This window comes from Arvicola amphibius, chromosome 8, assembly GCF_903992535.2.
Source record: "Arvicola amphibius chromosome 8, mArvAmp1.2, whole genome shotgun sequence".
Classification (NCBI taxonomy): Eukaryota; Metazoa; Chordata; class Mammalia; order Rodentia; family Cricetidae; genus Arvicola; species Arvicola amphibius.
In genome coordinates, this window is record NC_052054.1 from 106,770,865 (window position 1) to 106,792,464 (window position 21,600).

A 21,600-nucleotide genomic window follows, 5' to 3' on the forward strand; every position below is an offset into this window, starting at 1 on the left:
TCCCCTTTTCTCCTCCCACTGCCAGCACATTCCAGGAAAGAAAGAAGGGGCAGTATCTCAGAGCAGTCCAAGTGAGGGTAGAGAAATACTTTTGTTTTCCTATTCCCCATCTGGGTGGAGCTCTCCCTGGTGAGTTAGTACTCAGGCTGATTTGCTGCTCTCAGCTGTGGGCCACAATACACAGTCTGGAAGTCTGTGAGGAGACCAAGGATCAGAGCTCACCCTCCCAAGCCCCAAGCAGGAGTTGGGAGACAGAGGTGGCAGCATCAGCAACAGGTGAGTCTTTCTCCCTCTGTAACTTTGCCCTCTGACAGCTTGGGTGATTTCATGTCTTGATTAAGTGGCTGCAGCTTCAGTCAGTCCAAAGCCCTGGACATGAAGAAGCTTTGCACTGTAGTTAGAGAGAGAAACAAAAGAATGGGAAGGAAAGGGAGAGAGACAGAGACACAGAGACAGTCAGAGTGTGACAGACAGACAGAGGGTGACAAAGACACAGAGAGACAGCGAGAAAGAGACAAGCAGACACAGAGACAGAGAGAACACCCGGAGCTTTTGAAACTGAGGAAGATATCTGCTGGCAAGGCCAGCTTGCCATAACCCACAGTCATGATGCTCTTGTGTGCAAGACGGACAGGAGACTCTAGTCACAGATGTCGGGGACTCCTGGTGACCTCTGTGACACGGTTCTGTTGTTATCTCCTGAACTCTGCCTCTCCCTGCTTCCACTAAGTCACCTCAGGGAAGAAATTCAAATAGCAGAGTCTCAGGGTCAACAGCAGGTACCATCTGTCATGGTCTCCTACCTGTCCGGTAGGAGGTTGTCCCCAGGCTCACTCCTGGTCTGATTTTGATCCAAGGAAGAAAAAAGGCAAGAAAGGCCCTGGCTAGCCATGGCATGGCAAACTGCACGTTTTTATTTCCACTTCAGCGTCCTGTCCTAGGAGGGTGACTCCTCTGACAAGGATATGGCCGACCTTTGTCCGTTCCGCAGTGGTGATCAGATGTGCTCCTCAGAAACAGTGCCGGTCACGGTGTTTGCTACTACACAGGAAGTGACACATTTCCAGTACTGCTGTTGAACATAGGGCCTTGAATGTGCTTGACTATGTGTCTCTATCTATTTTAAAGATTTTAGAATCCGTGTTTTGCTCTGTTACTCAGGCTGGCCTTAAACTCATTCCACAGTGCGGAATGGCCTTGAACTTATGATCCTGGTGCCTCAGTCTTCTGAATGAGTGGGGATACAGGCCACTGTTTAAAACTTTATATCTTGTGGAGTTATAGAAAGTATAAAACCACTTTAACTGTCCCCCATACACAATCCCCAAAGCTCCTAGGCTTGGGTTCAGCCTTTACATATGTATATTAGACAGTGTCTCTTGGTCTTTTTGTTATGTAGTGTAGGCTGTCTTAAAACTTGTTATGTAGACCATGCTGGCCTGGGACTCACAACAGAGACCCACCAGCTTCTGCCTCCCAGGTACTGGGATTAAAGGTGTGCTCGTCATGTCTGGATCCTCCTAATCTTCTAAAACATATTGTGAGTGTTTATATATGCATGCCTGTGTGCATGAGTTTGTGCATGTGGGAGAGACAGAGAGAGTCAGTCATAGTGACAGAGGCACAGAGAGAGAGCCATTAGGTCAGGTGCCTTTGGAGGCCAGAAGAGGGTATCAAGTCCCTGTAGTTGGAGTTACAGATAGGTCTGAGCTGCCAGACATGGGTGCTGGGAACTAAGCCTCCATCCTTTGGATGAGCAGTCAGTGCTCTTCATGTCTTTTTATCTTTTCCTATGCTTTTCTGTGCTTAACATTTTCATAAATATGTAATGTGTATTTTCATTTTGTAATACTGTTCTGTTTTGAGTCTTAGACTATGTAAAAAGTAGAAACCTTATCGAAGTTTGCACAGAATGTTTGCACATTTTCTTTATCCTTTTTTTTTTTTACCAGCTACCCACTCTTCAGAGTACTTTTATATGAACCGAGAGATTCATAATATTATTATGCTTATGTGTCATGGAGTCAGAGGACACTGTAGAGGTGTTGGTTCTTTCCTTCTACCTTGTGGTTTGTAGGATCCAACAGATCCTTGGTTGCTGGGTCATTTACTAAGTCATCTTGCCAGTCCTCATTGTGAGTTTTAAATCAGTCTGCTTTTGATGGGTATTTTGGTCACTATCACAGTTCACTGTCACCAACAAGCTGTAAGGACAGTGGCCATGTAATTGATTTTGCTTACTTTCATGATACCTCATTGTGTCTAAAACAAACAAGAATGGAGTTCCTGAGTCAAAGGTCATCAGTGACCACTTGCTCATAGATGCTGCCACACAGTCTGTGAGTAGACAGCGTCAATGCTCTTCCTGCCAATAGCAGATGAGATGAGGAGTCTCCCCTCTCTCAGCCCAAGAATCAGAAGTGACAGAGATGTGTGTTCGTTTTCATTCTCCCTATTAAGTATTATCTTAATTAAAATACTTTATTTTTTGTGAAGAGAGACCATGACACAGGCAACTCTTCTAAAGAAAAACATTTAATTGGGGTGGCTTGAATACATGTTCAGAGGTTCGGTGCATAATCATCAGGATGGGGAACAGGGCAGCATGCAGGGAGATGCGGTGCTGGAACTGAGAGTCCTATATCATGACTCAGAAGCAGCAGGAAGTTCATTTACTGTCACTCTGAGTAAAGATTGAGAAAAAGACCTCAAAGCCCGGCTCCACAGTGACACACTTCCTCCAACAAGACCAAACCAGTCCCTTTGGGAGCCATTTTCTTTCAAAACTCCACAAGTAAAACATGAGTTGCTTTTCCTGTGCACTGGCTGGGAAATTCCCTCCCCTAGGACTAGTTTAGTTTTCACTAACCTTATTCAGATGTTATTCCTTCTTCTATGCATTTGCTAAATATGCTGGGAACTGTGGGTAAGACCCACCTGTGTGACTACATTGCACTTTGTTTGGTGAGTTCTGCCTTCTACAAAATTAAAATTGAAATTGAAATTTAGTATTGATCTTGTAAGAAAGAAGCATCACAAATAAAGCCATACCAAAGGCACTGACAAAAATCAAGCACCTTTGTGGTTTAGCATTTCCACCTGCAGAACCTGGATTTGAAACTAGAGTTCCTTCCTTATCAGGCAAGTTCTCTACCCCTGAGCTATAACCCAAGCCCCCTTTTTACTTTTGAATTTTGAGACAGTTTCAATCAGTTGCCCAGGCTGATCTTGAAACTTTGATTCTCCTGCAACAGCTTTGTGAGTAGCTAGACTCATAGACCTGCCTCACCAGGCCTGGCATGAGGTTTTTCCTTGGTTGGTTTGACCACCTGTGGTCTTCAAGTAATAGATCTTAGTCTATCTTTATCCAGAGAAAGTTTCTTTTCTTGTATCTGTCTCCATTTCAGGCAAAAGTATTCTACACTGGAACCACATTAGCCTTCTCAGTTCTCATTGCCCCTGAAGTTTTCCTCTTTCTGATTTTTAACTTCCCACCCATAAGAGCTGTCTCCAACTCTTCCTCCATGACAAAAACTTAGTTTTGAGTAGGCTTGTTTTTTTGTCATTTCTAAATTTAATAAAGTGTGTGTGTGTATGTGTGTGTGTGTGTGTGTGCACGCACGCGTGTGTGTGTGTGTCATGGTGCAGAGATCAGACAGAGGATACTGTTGGGTGTTGGTCCTCACCTCCCATCCCATGTGAGGCAGGTTTTCTCCTTTGCCTCTGTGCCCACTATGCTGGTTGGATAGTGAAGCTTGCAGGGTTTTTCCTGTCTCCATCTCCTGTTGAGCTGCAGATATGCTGGAACTGCAGATATGCCTGTGGTTTCTGACTTCTATGGGAGTTCAGGGGATTTGAACTCAAGTCTTTACACGAGTGGGCCAAGCACTGAGCCATCTCCCTAGTCCTGACTTCTAATTTAGTTTTTTTTTCTTTTTTTTTTTTTTTTTGGTTTTTCAAGACAGGGTTTCTCTGCAGCTTTGTTAGAGCCTGTCCTGGACCTAGCTCTTGTAGACCAGGCTGGCCTCGAACTCACAGAGATCCGCCTGCCTCTGCCTCCCGAGTGCTGGGATTAAAAGCGTGCGCCACCACTGCCCGGCTAATTTAGTTTTTGAAATTATTTTATTACTTTAGGTGTATGGGTGCTTTTTTAACATGTATATATCCATACAACATGCCATGCTTGGTAACCCAGAAAGCCATAAGAGGATGTTAAATTCCGCATGAGTTATAGATACTTGTGAGTCATCATTTGGATCCTGGGAACTGAACCTGGGTCCTCTAGTATCTTCAGCACCTGAGATTCTTTCTTCTATCTCTTGTATTCTGTTGGTTATACTTTTCTCTGTAGTTCCTGTTCATTTACCCAGATTTTCCATATCCAGCCATCCCTTGGTTTGTTTCTTCTTTATTACCTCCATTTCAGTCTTCAAGTCTTGAACTGTTTCCTTTACCTGTTTGATTTCTTTTTCTTGTTTTTCTTGGGTATCTTTGAGGGATTTATTAATTTTTTCTAACTTTTTGTTTGTCTTCTCTTCCATTTCTTTAAGAAAGTTTTTCACTTCCAGTTTAAGGGTCTCCATCATTTTCATAAGGTTAAGTTTAAAGTCAATTTCTTCTACTTCTTCTGTGGTGGTAGATTTAAGGACCCCACCAATGGAAAGGAGTGCTTGGGGCAAGTTGGAATGGGATAAATCAGAGAAAGCCAGTAGCCAGGGAGACTCCCCTCTGAATGGCCAGAAACGTTTATGGAATTGGAGGGGGCCTGTACTCCATTTCTAGGATGTCCTGCCGGCTGGCAGGCACACACTTACCCCTCCAGATGGATCTCCTCAGTTAAGGAGCAGGGCCACTTGCTGGGCCAAGGACCTCACAGACAAAAGGGCAGGCTTGGCAGGGGCAGGGTTGTATGGAACAAAGAAGCCCCTGAGGCAGAGGCACTTACCCCTGGCTCCCCAAACCCTCAGCCCCAAAGCAGGCTGAGTTGGGGGATCCTAACACCCTGCAGATGAAAAGGAATGCTTGGGGCAAGATGGAATGGGAAAAATAGAGAAAGCCAGTAGCCAGGGAGACTCCCCTCTGAATGGCCAGAAACATTTAGGGAATTGGAGGGGGCCTGTATTCTGTTTCAGGGGCATCTGGCCAACTGGGCAGGCACACACTTACCCCTCTGGATGAATCGCACCAGTTTATCCATGACTTTTAGAAACAAGGCTCAGAGGCTCCTTAGTCACAAGCACCAGAACCTTCCTCTGAAGTTAGCAAAGTGTCAGTTTGGTTACCCATTGTGTCTGTGACACAGGCTGGCTTCTTCTGAACCTGGACCTAGCACTGTATAGGATTCTTAGTCTGTCCGGGTTAGAAGCTATGCTCTCGAGTTAGGCAGATGGCCAGTTTGACTGTTGGCCTAGGTGAGGCCATAGGTTAGGCTCTGACTAGATCGTGTGCCATGCTATTGGACTGCTTGGATTGGTGGAGCCAAGGTTATGCTTTGCTGTGAGGCAGAGCCAGCATGTTGTCCTGGGGAGTGAGCTGTCTCTGTATCCAGACTGGAACGCTGGCTAGGAAGACCTGGTCAGTGTGGTCCCAGGACAGATGGAGGCACAGCCTGGCTTTGCAGATCACAGCAGCTGACTGGGATCTCCCATAGGATGTCACTGATAGTGGAGGCACAGCTCCACCCCCACCATGTCATCCCTGCCCCATTCTTTGTTTCTCAGTGGTCTGCAGCTGAGTCATCAGTGTTCTTCATTGAGGAAAACAGAGGGAGCCTCCTGCAGGCACCTGAGAGTTCTGAGAGCTGTGTGCTCTCATTTGGTTCTGTTTCCCCATTATAGGGAAAGAAACCTTAGGTTCAGGGTCATCATCTTGGTAAGGCCTGTTCCAGCCTGAGCAAGGGGCAATGCAGTCAAAGTGAGACTGCTTCTCTTGTCCTTCTGATATGGGTTTTGTGGTCCATGAGTTAGGTTCAGCCTCATCCTCCAGTTATTGTGTGGGGGGGGATAGTTAGTTGCTGGCTGGTCATCCTGTGCTGGGGATTAAACTCATAGACATCCTGACATCAGCAAGCTGGGTTTTTTTTCACCTAAGTGCTGTCTGTCACGTCCTGACATCCCTGTTTAGACGGTGGAGACATCCAGTCATGCAGTGTTTAAGTTAGAGTTTCTACTGCGGTAATAAACACCAACACTAACACCAGCTTGGGGAGGAAAGGGATTTGTGTCTTACAGTCCACATCACAGTCCTCACCAAAGGAAGTCAGGGCAGGAACCTGGAGGCAGAAATTGAAGCAGAAACTATGGAGTAACACTGCTTCCTGGCTTGATCAGTTTGCTTTCTTGTGTGTACCAGGACCAACTCTCCGGGTGGCAATGCCCTCAGTGAACTGGGCCCTCCCACATCAATCGCCAATCAAGAAAATCCCCCAGAGGCTTCCTTACAGGCAATACAGATGTAGGCCTTCCTTTTTAAAATTAAGGTTCTTCTTTTCAAATAACTTTAGCATTGTCACGTTGACAAAAACATAAAACAAACAAAAATTAAAACCCAAATCAGTTAGAACACAATGTGTATTTGTTATTCAAAATATCCACCTTTTCCTGTACTCAGAGGAAAAAATATTCAGCCTGTCACCTTTATTGATCTGCTCATCTTTTTGAATTTCCACTTCATATTTTTGACAGGTTTTTTTTTTTTTTTTGGTTTTTCAAGACAGGGTTTCTCTGCAGCTTTAGGGCCTGTCCTGGAGCTAGCTCTTGTAGACCAGGCTGGTCTCGAACTCACAGAGATCCGCCTGCTTCTGCCTCCCGAATGCTGGGATTAAAGGCGTGCGCCACCACCGCCCGGCTTTTGACAGGTTTTTTTTAGTTTAATTTACTTGCTATAAAATTTACCCATTTTAATGTACAATCCAATGACTTTTTACAGAGCCTGCAACCAGCACCACAGTTCAAGTTTGAAACTTTGGACTTAGAGTCCCCAGAAGAACCCCTCACAGCTGTGCACAGTCCTTTCTTGGTCCCCTTAGTCTATGCAACCACACATACACCTGTCTCTATAGATTTCATTTCTGGGCATTTTATACATATGGGATTATACATTGTGTGGCCATCTTTATTTGTCTTCCATTAAGAAAAATTTTTGAGATTCATTCACTCATAGAATGTATTAGCATTTTGTTCCTTTTATTCATTGAGGAATAATATTTCATTGTATAAATTGTCCAGTTTTACTTTTCTACACTCAAACTAATGGCCATTTCAAATGTTCCTAACTTTCGGCTATCAATAATGCTACCAGAAATATTTGCATATAAATTAATGAGAATATTCCTTTTCACTTGTATAGGAACACCTAGTAGTGAAATTTTTGAGTCATAGTTAACATTATATTTCACTTTATTTTTGTCTGTGTGTGAATACGTAGTATACATGCATGCATAAACATTCACATGCATGACGGCATATGTGTGCAGATACACATGTATGTGTGTGCACATGTGTGATTCTGGGAGTGACAAGGCAGGGACTTTCTCACTTGGACCCAGAACTTCCCAAATTATTGGACTTGACTCATTGTATTTTTGGGGGTTAACTCAAGACCACCTACTTATGTATGTTAGTCCTTTACAGTCTTTCTTTCATGTATAAAACCTTACATTTTTCACTAGGATATAGACTGATGGACCTGATTATCATTTCCTCATGGTATTTTCCCCTCCAGGATGTCCACAGAAGATGAGGACACAGAGAAGATTCCCTTCAAACCTGTATTCCTGAGCTTCAAAAGACATAAAGTGAGGATTTCACATGCAATAGATAAGCCATTTCCTTTTCTTGAGGTACTTCGTGACAGCGATCTCATCACTGAAAAAATGTATGAAGTAAGTGAGGTTTGTTATAGTCTAACCTTGAAACAAGCCCCAGAGTAAGTTACGCTTTGATATCTTGGAGCCAGACTTAATGATTGGCAGGTTTTTAAAGTTGGACTTAATTTAAAAAGTAAGATTTTATTTCTTATGTGCATGCATGTTTGTGTGCTTTTGCGTGCTCATGCACACACATTTGTGTGTGTGTTCACATATGTGCTGGTGCCTACAGAGTCCAGAAAAGAGCTCTAGATTCCCTGGAAGGAGTTACATGTAGTTGTGAGCCATTGGTGTGGGTGCTGGGAATCACCCTGGGTCCTCTATTACAGTAACACATCTTCTTAACCACGAGCCAACTCTACAGCACCAGAACCTAATTTCTGACAAAGAATTGTTGACAAAGTTTTCATAGCACTTTGCAGAGATATTAGTTATAATAATAAATTCATCAATTATAAGTTAGAATTCTGGACTCAGGTTTAAAACCTGCATTTCCTGGGAGTGATATGTATCGTGTAAATATTTCGAGAAGTCTTCTCTCCATGTATTAAGGGGAGGAGAAGCAGAGGCCTCAGGAGAAGTCCTGCTTCTATCTGAGGGGAAGGTGTTCCATGATCCCTTCTGGATGAGTATTGCTGAAGAAAAGCCAGAGCAGAAGAGGAGTTCTCCACAGATGTGCAATGTCTCAAGCATTTTAAACCGTAGAGTTTGTGGAATTCAAACTCAACTAAACTAAACTGATAAACAAGCTAAAATTTAAAAGTGATTTAAATTTACTGTTGAATTATTTTATTGAACTGACTTAGTGAAATTTCCATGAGGACATTTTATTTTAATTAATATATATTTTTAAAACCTAGATCTGAGAATATTACAAACTACAGAGTTTCTTATTTGGACAAATTTTAAAAAACATTTTATGATTGTTTTATATGTATGAGTGCTTTGTCTACGTGTATGTCTATGCACCATGGTGTCCCTGGTGTCTCTGGAGGTCAGAAGAGAGGGCATCAGATCCTCTGTGACTGGAGTTACAGATGGTTGTGAACATCATCAGGGTGCTGGCAATCAAATCTGGGAACTCTGCAAGAGCACCAAGTGTGCTTAACCACTGGGCCTTCTCTACAGCCCCTCCAGTTGTTGTTTGTTTGACTGTTTGTTTGTTTGCCTTGTGAATATGCCTCCCTCCAGCAGAGTTCACAGTCAGAGGGAATGGACACCTGATTTCCCACAGGAGGACAGGAGGTGTCTGAGTAACAGAACATCATTGGCCACCTACTCTGTTAGTTTACCTTTAAAAAAAAAAGAATGCTTCTGTTTTTATTTTTATGTGTACAAGTGTTTTCCCTGACTGTTTGTGTGCATAACACTTGTGGGCCTGATGCTCATATTTTACAGAAATCAGCACCAAATCCCTTGGAACTGGAGTTACAGGTGTTCTTGCATTGCCATGTGGGTGCTTGGAACTGAATGAGGGTCCTCTGCAAGAGTAGAAAGTATTCTCAACCATGAACAATCTTTCTAGAACCTCCATTCTATAAAATTTTATTGCATATATTATTTATTTACTTATAAGTATGTGTGTGTTTCTATTGTGTGTGCACATGTGTATGAGCCTGCTGCTGTGCTCGTGTGGAAGTCAGAGGCCAGCCTGTGGCTAGCTGCTTCTCCACTTTCACCATCTGAATCCCAGTGACTGAAGTAAGATCATCAGGATTGGTGACAAGTGCCTATAACCCACTGAACCATCTCACCAGCCCCATTGTTAACCCTTAACCCAAGTTTTCCTTTCTTACAAAAAGTGACCCTTCTTACATGTCATAGAAATGAGGGTGGGAGCTCAAAGTCACTAGTGAGTATTTTTAAAGAGAAAATATTTACTTGTTTCATGAAATAGCCATGCAAATATAAAACTTTGCATGAGAAGATATGTCTGTTGGGGACTGAGGTACACTAACTATAATTGTTTCCTAGAGCTTTTCTGTGACCTGGAAGCCTGCACTTACACTTTCTCCTTTAAAACTTTTTAAGGATTTTAAAGATTCCTGTACAAACAAGGTTCCTGTACAACATGTGGTCTACAGAGCCCTAGAAGAACTGGAGAAGAAATTTAACCTCAATGTTCTTCTTGTATTGATCAGTCTAAGAAATCTGAGCGTATACGCTGATTTGGAACCCATTTTAGAAGACTTTAAAAATGGTAATTTGTTTAATACCCCTTTTTCAGATCCCAGTCATTAATACATCAAGCATATATTAAATGTCTACCAGGTGTCATATCATGCAGCACGATTGGGAATATAGTAGTTAACAAAATTAATGCCCGTGTATAATCATAACACTTATATCTAATGGCTAGAGTTGACACGCTCCTGAGGTCTGCTAGGCTGGGTATTTAGACTGAGAAAACAATGAGAGCCCCACCAGCACCAGGCTATGGAGAAGAGGACAGGAAGAACTCAGTCCCAGTAGGGTAGCACTGCTGTGTCTCCTCAGTGGAGCCCTAATAATATTATACACAAGAGTCCATCAGGTTCACTACCCCCCCCCCCAACCTTGAGTGACAGCTCAGCTCTGGGTTGCAGGATCCATCTTAGCTTAGTAACACAGGCTCATAGAAATCAACAATGTGTGAGCCAGTTCTTCATCCTCATCTTGTCCATCTTTAAAGCCTGCCCATCATCAAGCTTCCAGATCCTAGACCTTCTATCCAGGAAAGAACCCCTTTCTTATACTTGTGACAGCCTGGAAGTTATATTTGGCTTCTGTTTTTTTCTGTTTTGACGTCTACCTTCTCTGCCCTCTGAATACCAGAATAGGAACACAGCACAAGTGTGTCTTCCACTTTTTTAGTCTTGACCTTGAGTGTCTCCTTTCTGTATGGGAAGCAAAAGTCTCCCTTGTGGAGTCTTCTCTGTCCCAGGACATGATGGGTGAACTCTGTCATGTGGGACACACTGAACTTGGAGTGATGGGAAGACTGCAAATTCCTAAATGTGTAATGCAGAAATGCTGCCCCTTGTCTCTGCTAGAGATCTCTAATGGATTCTTCCTCTTACTCACTCTCCCTCCCATTTCAGTCTTACTACAGAACAAAATGTGGTCCGAAGAAACTAATAGAAGGGACCTGAACTCACAACTCCATCTTGAACAAGGTAACTATACCTGGAGAGGGGTTCTTATTGCCATAGAGACTATAAAGTAAAGGTGATCCTTAGCAGAATGTGTCTTGGGGAAAAACAGAAAGCAGTGAGGGGAGTGGCTATGAACCTGGTGTTAGCTTTCCTGCACTGGGACAAATTACCCAGAAGAAGCTGGGCACTCAAATTCTGAGGAAGAAAGATTGTGAGCTTGAGAATAGCCAATTACACATAGTAAAACTCCCTCAAAAACAAAATAGATACCTGAGAAGTCAATTAATTTTGGTTCATGATGTTAGGAACTTCAGCGCAGATAGTTTGACCTCCCTTGTTATGGTGGGGCATGACACCAAAGAAAGGGATTGGGGGAAGCAAGGCTGTTCATCTCATGGTGGCCTGGAAGCAAGGAAAGAGAGAATTTGCCTGTGTCCTTCAAGGATACACCTCCAGTGATGTAACTTTCTTCAGCTTGGATCTGCCTGTTAAAGGTAGCACCAACACCTACTAGTGCCATTCTGAGGGACAGACCTCTAATACATGAGTCCTGGAAGGAGGGGGTGCTTGAAATTCAAAGTGATTAGCCTCTAGTGAGATGTAGAATCCACCCAGAGTAACCATGACAACAGACGGTCCACCTGATGCCCAGGATCAAAGAACCAGTATCGGTAACCAGATTGAAAGAGACTCAGAAACAGTTGGTCTTAGAGAAGCCTCTAAAGGAGATGACCAATATGGAACTGTGAAAGGTGAAGTGTGGTCCACGGTGACATCAAAGAGGAAATGCTCTGTAAGAAAGATATTCCTGATTTGTGCTGCCCTTATATGCACTGGTCTCTGACACCAGAAGTGTGGTGAATGGTGTTTTCCCACACCAACCAACTTTCCAGACTTCAATAACATGTCTTATGATGTAATGATATTCTGATAAAGGCTTCAGTGCCACAAGACAACAGTCTACTTCATATGCTGGTTACAAATTCTGGGGTGTGGTCTGTGCTTCTGGTCAACTGAACATAGATCAGAGGTTACCGTGGCCCCTCAGGCTACAGAATTGTTAGCATAGCTCATGAACCTCAAGGAAACGTTAGCTTACAATTTATTAGAAAAGTTATAGCTCAAAAATAGTCAGCTATGGTGAGGGGAGCTGGGGAGATGACTTCATTGTCAAAGTGCATACAAGCACAGGGACTTGAGTTTGATCCCCTAGACTCGTGTAAAAAAACAGCTCAGGACACAGGGGCAGGAGCTGTAATCCTAGTACCAGGGAGGCAGAGCAGACAGCTCCCTTGAGATCACTGCCAAGGAAACTGATGAGCTTTAGTCCAGTGAGAGACTCCATCTCTACAAAAAGAGGTCAGTGTCACCTGAGGAATGACACCCAAGGTCGTCCTCTGCTCTCCACACACATATGCACACGAACAATAACCACATGGGAGAGGGACACCCCAAGGATTAATGGGGAGAGAACACAACACTCTCTTGTCATCCCTGGGCACACCACCCTTCCTGCACTATGGAGTTTGTCAACCCAAATCTCTCTAAACAGAGTCTCTTAGAATCTTTAATAAAAGTTCCATCATATAGGCATGGTGAATAAAATCAGTAGCCATGTGATCAAGTCAACTTCTAGGTCTTCTCACCTTAGAGGTCAGGGTTCCCATGCTGTCATCATGTTTTGTTCCCCCGGCAGCCAGTCCTTCATTACTCTGTGATATACACTGTAGTGGTAATGAAGAAGGCCAGCTATGCTCAAGGGTAGACTGACTCTCTTTTCACCTTAATCACTTGGGAACTCATCCAGGATTTGAGGAAATCTGTCCAGAAACAGGGGATGAAGACCAAAACAACCATTTCTTAGTATGTCACAGTCTCACACTTGATGTTAGAAGAGATGGATTCGATATGAGAAATGTTGCTTGAGAGCAACAATATTGCAGAAGAAAGATAGATAAAGACACACAGCAAGAAAATGGTAGAAGTGTGGGAAGGGCACACAGATTCTTTGAGACAGAGAAAGGAAGAGGGAAGGAGATGAATGAGAGCAGAAAGAAAAACAGACAATGGTAGAAGGAACCATGTGGCTAGTTTCCTGCTTTGGTTATCATCTACTTTTGATTCCTGTCAGCCCAAGCTGGTATGAAGGATGGGCATCATTTAGTTGTTCAGTTTATTGGTGAGGAAGCTGAACTTGGGTAGTGTTCATGGTGTCAAATGAAAGAGCAAGAATTCAGGCACTCAGGAGGCAGAGTCTGTGTTCTGGACCATACACTGCTAATCCGATGGAAAACTTGAAACCAAAGCGGGGGAAATAAGAGAGAAAATATAGGAAGGCATAGCATGAATAGGAGGAAATGGAGGCAGGCTGTTACTGAGTCCTCATGAAAAAGACAGCAGGGATGAGCCATCAGATATATACGGGGATGCCATATATATGTTGCCATTTTATAAAAGGAGATGTGGTCTAGAGACAGCTAGAAACTCAGATAAGGACACTGGGTCAGGAAGCTTTGGGGGCACATGCAGGCATCCTATAGCCATGGATATGAAGTCAGGTCACCAGCAGGTGCTAAAGTGGCTCAGGAAGGACATTCTCAGCCAGAGCTGACTCTTACAACCTATTCTCATGACTGGAGCCTGATCTCTGGAATCATGAGGAGATTGTCAGCTCCAGATGGGCTCTGGATTGATGCTTCAAAGGCTCCTTCAGCTCTCACATGATAAAGACAAAAGAGAGTAACCTGCTTCAGCTCCTGAAATGAACATCTGATTTTTGTTCCTTAGGACCTGGTAACAGCTGCTCTCGAGAAAGCCTGACCTCGTCACCCACAGGTCCCTCCTCATCAAATGGTCTGTTCTCTTTGACTCTGTTAACATTGTTGTCTCCTCCCATGTGAACTCATTTGCTTTCTGTTTCTGTGATGAAACCCCATGACCTAAAGCAATTGGTGAGGAAAAGGTTTAGTTCATTTTACAGTTTATAGTCCACCATGAAGGGCGATCAGGACAGGAACTTGAGGCAGGGACTGAAGCAGAGGTCATGGAGGAATGCTGCTTACTGGCTTGCTCCCCATGACTTGCTCAGTTTGCATTCTTATATCTGAGGACCACCCATACAGGGGTGACACCTTCCAGTGGTGTTATGTCAATCATCAGTCAAGAAAATGTCCTTGCAGATTTGTCTACAGGCCAATCCAGTAGAGAAATTTGTCTCAACTTCAAAACAAATTTGAGTTCCTCTTCCTACATGGGGTGTTCTTTCCTTGTGTTTCTGATGTCCACGACATTTTCTGCATCTGTAGCCTTTCCAAGTTCTGGGTTTGAATATCAGAGTCATGGTCCTCTGGGTTGACTAGGAAAGCTTCATCTCCTGTATATCTTGCCATATTCCTGAATTCACAGCTGCCTGCCTGTGGCTCTCTTGACTGACTAGACATGGCCTACATGCTCTGATCTTCTGTTCAGTGGGGGTTAGAGAGGGATGATGAACATGAACATCCTGGAGGCAGTGAATTTTCCCTTTGGGTTCAGCTCATACGATCATGACACAACTGGACCTCCCAAATGATATTTCCACTTGTTACCAGAGTAACAGCTTGAGAGCCTCTCTCCAGAGAAGATAGACCAGAGGGGGGAAAAACTTTTCATGTTTCATTTATTTACTTGTTTGTTTGTTTCCTTACTTATTTATTCATTTATATGATTATTTGAGACAGGATTTCTGTGTAGTCCTTGACTCTTCTGGAATTTGCTCTGTAGACAAGGTTGACCTTAAACCCAGAGATCCACCTGCCTCTACCTCCTGATTCAGGTACTACCATGGCCTGGCTCCTTTTGGTATTTTAATTTAACCCTTGACCTTCCTTAAATTAATAAATACTTAAGTTATTACTTATTTAGAATATTCTAAATTCAATGCATTGATCATAATGACTATTAGAATATTCTGTTTATAAACAGAACTTATAATTAAATTATAATTATAAACAACAATAAATATATTATAATATAATAATGAATATATAAGAATATTATATTCTTTTTTGATATATTGATATAGGTATTCTTGCAGTAATCTTCTGAATGACGTAAAAATGATGATGTCTCATCGCATTTTCAGAAAATGAAAATTTTCATTTGAGGGGATTCTAATCTTTTACTCAACTAAGTGTTATGATTCAATTGTGCTTTAAGATCCAGGGCAGATCAGGAATGTCTGGGTTCAAATTCTGCCTTTGTGATCAAAAACAGGTTATCTATCCTCTCTGGGCCCTGGTGTCATCTCCTATAAAAGGGATGTGACAGTGGTCCATGCTCCAGTTGGGCATCAATTGATGTCATGAAGAGCATCAATACTTGTGTTTGGTACTTCATCTCTGTTGGATGCATTTCTTGTTCTTTTACTGATTCAATTATCAGTGCTAACTATACCTGCTTCCAGAATCCAAGCTTCTCACATTGCATAAATGGGATTTTTTTTTCTCTCTGGATGTCTAACATGGATATTCACTATGAAATTCATTATTCCTCAGGCTGGAGAAGTAATGATGAAGAAAATACCACCCTCACCCAGGGAAACCAAACTGAGAATCATCAATTCCCCATCTCCCAGATTCACAATGGTATGTATGCAATAGTATTTATTTTTTTATTCCATGACTCATCTTTGCAAACACCTCTCTGGCACTTTGGAAGGGTTACTGTGTGGATTTCAAGTGGGATATGTCATTTTAAAAGAGACTTCTTAAAATTAACACTTTATTTTAAAATGGTTCTGAAAATTCACTTACTTTTGTTTTATCTCTCTGTGTGTTTTCTGCATATATACATACATACATACATACGTGTGTGTGTGTGTGTGTGTGTGTGTATGTGTGTGTGTGTGCGCGCGCGCGCCATGTGTGCCCTGGTGCAAATAAAATACTTACAAAATAAAATCTGTTTTAGCTGTGGTTTTATCAGAAGACCTCAATGAAACAGTAAGGACTAACCACCTGAGAAGAGACACCACTGGCAACGACATTGATGATCTGCAAAGGCCCCAAGCAGCCATACAGCCAGGCCCAGGTTCTGAGCCGGAGGGTAAGATGGACTCAATATTAGCATGAAGGGCCAAGCTCTGGGAGGGAGCAGAGGAAGGCGCTGGTGTCTGATACAAGAAGAAAACCACTTAGGCACGAAGAAGCAAAGAAAACACTTGATGCACTGTCGAGACCTGGAGGAGGTTGTTGGAAAAAGAAACCCTAGAGGGAAAGACTTGGAAAAGTTAAGAAACAAGAGTCAGAGAGGTCGGCTAGGGAGTCGTGAAGCACAAATACCTTCCAGGGCGGGGTGGCCACAGGTGCAGATGGGGCTAGAAGTAGGAACGAGAGATGAGATCGGGGTGAGGGATGAAGGTGGAAACTGAGAAAGAGCGAGGCTCTGTGGGATCTCACCTGTGGCCTCTCCATCTCCAGAGTCCTGTGAACTAGAAGTCCAACTGAGTGACAGAGATGCAGGCCTGGAGCCTCACATCCCATTGCCCTGCAGCAACGAAAGTAACTATTGTTTCCCTTCCCTGCTTTGTTTGTCAATGGTCTATGTGTTTGTTAGAGCTTTGCTTTGTCTGTTTAAAAAAATCTTAACTGTTTTCAAACTTGACTATTGAAAAAAGTGTCATGTATATTTGGGGTTGGGAGTGTAGCTCAGTGGTGGAATGCTTGTCTAGCATGTGTGAGGTCATTGGTCCAATTCTAGCACTACACACACACACACACACACACACACACACACACACGCACGCACTTCATTTCAGAGGCAGCATGCTATTTTACATATGCACTGTGAAGAGGCTGCATCAAGATATGTCTATTACCTCATATACACTTTCGTGGGAAGAATATTTAGAATGTATGACCTCAGCAATTTCTTAAGAACTCAATATATTGTTAGTCTTACTGTGTTGTATAATGGACGTCTTGAACTTATTCTTCCTGACTGAAATTTTATGTCCACTATGGCCTCAGCCCCTCCCCAGTCTTACTTTACTCCCTCTGCCTCGGACCCTTTCCCAGGCCACCTAACGTGAAATCGTGTAGCTTTAGCTTTTCTGGGCCTGGCTGGCTTCATGCTGTGTTCTTGCTCTTCCATGTTGTCTCCGCTGATGCGGTCTCCTTCATTTTAAGACTGTCTGGGAGTCTCCCCCGTGTGAACACCACATTCTCTCCAGATGCTGGCAGCTGTTTACACTGACTCCATGTGTGAAGCTTGTCCAGCTGTAACAGGCGCAGGTGTCTCGTTAACGGATTTTAATCCCCCGAGTTCTGTGTGCAGTAGAGAGGACTGGCTAATCACACAATGGGTCTGTTTTCAGTTGTTTTTGAGGAAACTCCATACTGCTTTTTCCTAATGGCTATAGGCACATACACCCCACTCACACATACAAGGTTCCATTTCTCCACAACACCAACACTTCCTCTTGTGTTCCTGCTTGTCTTTTTGGTGATGGCCTTTCTAACTGGTGTGAGGTGACATCTCTTTGGAATTTCTTGTTTCCTGACCATGGTGCTGGGCACCTGTGTTCCTGTGGTCATCCACAGTCCTATTGAATAGAAGCATTGAGGATGGACATCCTTTGGTAAAGAGAGAGCTTTTCACCCCTGAGCACTGATGTTTCCTATGAGTTCTTTGTAAATGGCTTTGAGTTATAACTGCATATAATTTCTGACTTTCAGATTAGGAAGGTATCTGATCCTGGTCCTTTTTAAAAAAAAAATAGTTGAGTTTTAATTATGAATCTAACCTCATTTGTTGTGGCTTGTCTTAAGTCAGACTGGAGATCTTCTGCCTTCTGCCTGGATATTTACACCTTCCCATAAATTTGGAAAGTTTTCTGTAATAGCTTCAAAGTTTTCGTTCCCTGTTCCTTTACAAAGAAAATACGCCTAGCTTTTGAGGTGAGTCATTGGTCAAGAGCCTAGGACTACAGTCTATAGCAGACTTGGAGGCTCATATCACATTTACTGGCTTTGGCCTCATAGGGGCCTGCTTAGTGCTGAGTTCCCTGGGACAGCACTAACATTGAGGTCGAAGGTCAAACCTGGTTCTTGGCTTCTCTGTCCTCCCTTAGTTGGAAGTTCTCTCTCTCTCTCTCTCTCTCTCTCTCTCTCTCTCTCTCTCTCTCTCTCTCTCTCTCTCTCTCTCTGCTGTACTGCTGGGGTTAGGGATTATTTAAAGTGACCAAGCTCAATGTACCTTTTCTTATTTTCTTGTACCATCTAGGTGGTTTCCTTAGGCGTTAAGAAGTTATTTTCATGCATACGGATGTTCAGTCTGATGTCAGTGAGGTCTGGGTTGGGGGATAATTGCAGGATTGCTCTTAAATCAGCTTTTTCCTGTATTAAAAATACATTTTTATATTGTTCTTTGCTTTTCTAGAATAGTAAACATGCTCTTTTTTTGTTTTTACCCACATTGTCCACCCCCACCCAGACACAGTCTCTTGGTGATTTTAACACCTGTGAGGGGGGAGATTGTTGTTGTTCTCTTTAATAGAGGGGTGCCCCTGGTTAGAAAAAGCAAGGAGAGAGGCACCAACTAGAGAACAATAAGTAGCAATGCGGGGCAGGCATGAAGGGTTTAGAATAGCGTGTAGCCCAAACCTTCCCATGCTGGCTGAGGGATGGAATGACTGGTACCTTTCTTCTTAGAAGTTCAATGGAACAGAGATCCTGTAGGACTCTTCCTATCAGCTTTCAAGGAAGGAGGTCCAGGGGAGAGCCTTGCAGATAAAGACTGGGCAGCGCTGAGGAGAGACAATCAGTGATGCTTAGGGAGCTGGAAAGAAACAGAAGGATGACCTGAGACATCCAGGAGGGGACATCAGGGCAGACACACTAGGTGTGGCAAGGAGACTTCCCCAGGTCAGGAGGCTCTCTCCTCTTCACCTCCTTAGTCTTATGCTCAGAGTACACCTCTGCCTCCCCTTGGCCCTGGACCTGAAATAAAGTGACTTTTCAAGTACAGAGGGGGCTGTGAGGTCGCCCTCAATGCTGCTGACCCCAGTTTGAGCTCCAGGGCGCACTTGGTGACAGGAGAGAAGCCACTCCCACAGATATTCTCTAACTGCCACCCGCTCTGTGGTTCACATGTGCTAAGTGAGTAAACACATAATCAATCAATCAATCAATGAAAAAACATAGAGGGAGAAAAGTATGAAAAATAGGAAAGTAAACAAAGAGTGGGAACTAGGCAAGGCACAGAGAGCCCAATAGAGAAAACTGTCAGAATGGGCTGTAAGAAATGGGGAAACGAGCATGTCACATCTGCTGATCAGGGTACTATGTCCCCACTGTGAAATGACCTTGTAATCCCCTCAGGTCACCAGGGCCTCCCTTATCTTGAGTTTCACTGTAAAAGATCTGCTACTTCTTAAACACACATCTACAGCCCAGGCATCCCCTCTTGGCTCATTTTCCCAAGTGCCTAGAGACCTTCTGAAGACCCAACAGACGTCTCTATGTAGAGACTGTTTTGATGTCTTCTGTTCAATAATATAACAGACAACCCCCCCCCCCCCCCCCCCCAAACTAGTGGTTTAGAGCTTCTCTCACCTCATTTGGCCCTGTTTTAATTACAATTTTCACCCTTCTCCAGCCTGCCCGTGTGTGCATGCCCAAGCCTAGTCACCCTATGTTGAACCCCAACACACTCACTTAAACTAGAAGAACAGGCTTTTGTCTGATTTTGTCCCTCCCATATTGTTCCCTCCAAATCTCTTGTCTTCTACCAAAGAAAAATCTTCCAAGAATGAATTGGAATAAAGACATGGCTCAGATTATGATGACTGGCTGCTCTGGCAGAGGACCCGGAATTGGTTCCTAGCAGCCACAACCATCTCTAACTCCAGCTCTGGAGAATCTGACACCCTTTTCTGACCTCCTCAGAAACTGCATGCACAAACCACCACACGGAGATAGCACTCACCTATATAAAGCAGAAATAAAATAGGTGCAAACCAGTTCATGGGGCTTTAGAGCCCAGTGCCTTCTGCAGCTCTCAGCACTCCGCACTGTCAGAGTGACAATGAAGGTTGAATCCAAGCTCCTGTCCCCATCACTTGTCTCGTACCCTAGCACCACATCCCACCACACCCACTCTCTGTAGGCTCCTGCGCTTGCTATGCCCTGTCTCTGCGGCTTCTGCTGGTTCTGGAAACCGTGTGATTTGGGGAAACAGTTGGATATAATCTCTGAAGTTTGAAAACACACATCCCAGAGTTCAACAATGACATTCCTCAGCAGAGGAGAGGAGAAATGTGTGTTCATCAGAAGACACAGGAAAGGCTGAGTATAATACATGGACTCAGAAGGAGGAAGAGGAATAGCAGATCAGGAGTTCTAGGTCATCCTTGGCTAAGTAATTTGAGGCAAGCCTTGGCTAAAATGCAACCCTGTCTCAAAACATATGACTCAAAACACAAATAAGAAAGAATTCTCCCAGAAGTGTTTATCTTAAGAAACAAATAATTAAAGCATACTGAGTCAAACAAAAAATTAAAGTATAATAAGTCAGCATATTTCTTTCATTTGTTTGTTTTTTGTTTCTTTTTCAAGATAGGGTTTCTCTGTGTATCCTTGACTGCTGTTGTCCTGGAACTTACTTTGTAAACCAGGCTGAACTCAGACTCAAAGCTACAACTGTCTATGCCTCCCAAGCACTGGAATCAAAGGCATGAACCACCACTACCAGCCTAAGTCAGCATATTTCTATAATAACAAACATAATAATACAGGAGAATCTCACAAACATATTAATACGCATGTGTGACTTATATATACACACATGTATATATATCAACCTGGGAGTTTTTGACTTCTTTGAGAACAGAGATAAGTTAACATGGTTATAATTTCTTTCATATTGGTTATATAAGCAACAAAATTAATTTAAGCCTTGAAACTGGAGAGGATATTTAACTTTGAGATTTACTGTAGGGACAGTGGAATGTGTCACCTAGAGGCCTCTGGGGTGTCGGTCATCTGCTTTTCTGATCCAAGAGATAGTTTCTCTTTGCAATCATTTAAATACCGCTTTTATATATGAATGTTAATCTGAAGATAAAATTTTAATTTTATCTTCATTTATTTTTTTTTTGAAAGAGGGTCTTGCTGTGTAGCCCAGGTTGCCCTTGAACTTAACATTCCTCCTGTCTTAGCATTCAGAGTGCCAGATTTGCAGGTGTGTACAGCCTTGCCTGGTCACTTTTTAATCTTTAAAATATCAAAACCAATTATCTATCCAAGGATTCAGTGGATAGAAGGGAAGGGAAGAACGGAGTGGGAGGGAGATTACAAGGAAAGGGTTAATCGGGTATTCAAAAGGATCTTCTAGGGAGTTAAGTGAATATTCTTTGTGTGTATATGTGCATGTTTCTATGCATACATGTGCACTGATCTGCATGTGCATGTGTGCATGTGTGTACTGAGGCCAGCGGTCACCCTCTGGTTGTGTTGTGTTTTGTAGTTATCATGCACATTTTATTTTTGTCCTGGACCTCGCTGACAGGTCTAGACTGCCTGTCTGGCCGGTGATGCCCTGGGACACACCTGTCTCTGT

At 43.2% G+C, this 21,600-nt stretch overlaps 1 protein-coding gene across 1 annotated transcript in view; it reads left to right on the plus strand.

Moving 5' to 3' along the window:
- The first annotated feature begins 211 nt into the window (after positions 1-211).
- Positions 212-21,600, plus strand: part of LOC119821949 (nuclear autoantigen Sp-100-like) — a 49,184-nt gene continuing 27,795 nt past the window's right edge. Inside the window, exons 1-10 of the mRNA XM_042055624.1 lie at positions 212-276; positions 7,723-7,882; positions 9,899-10,067; positions 10,948-11,022; positions 13,789-13,854; positions 15,537-15,626; positions 15,952-16,086; positions 16,461-16,568; positions 17,357-17,510; positions 19,009-19,139. Coding sequence (XP_041911558.1) covers positions 7,724-7,882; positions 9,899-10,067; positions 10,948-11,022; positions 13,789-13,854; positions 15,537-15,626; positions 15,952-16,086; positions 16,461-16,568; positions 17,357-17,510; positions 19,009-19,139 — 1,087 coding nt within the window. The 5' untranslated portion in view covers positions 212-276; position 7,723. The remainder of the gene's footprint in view (positions 277-7,722; positions 7,883-9,898; positions 10,068-10,947; positions 11,023-13,788; positions 13,855-15,536; positions 15,627-15,951; positions 16,087-16,460; positions 16,569-17,356; positions 17,511-19,008; positions 19,140-21,600) is intronic.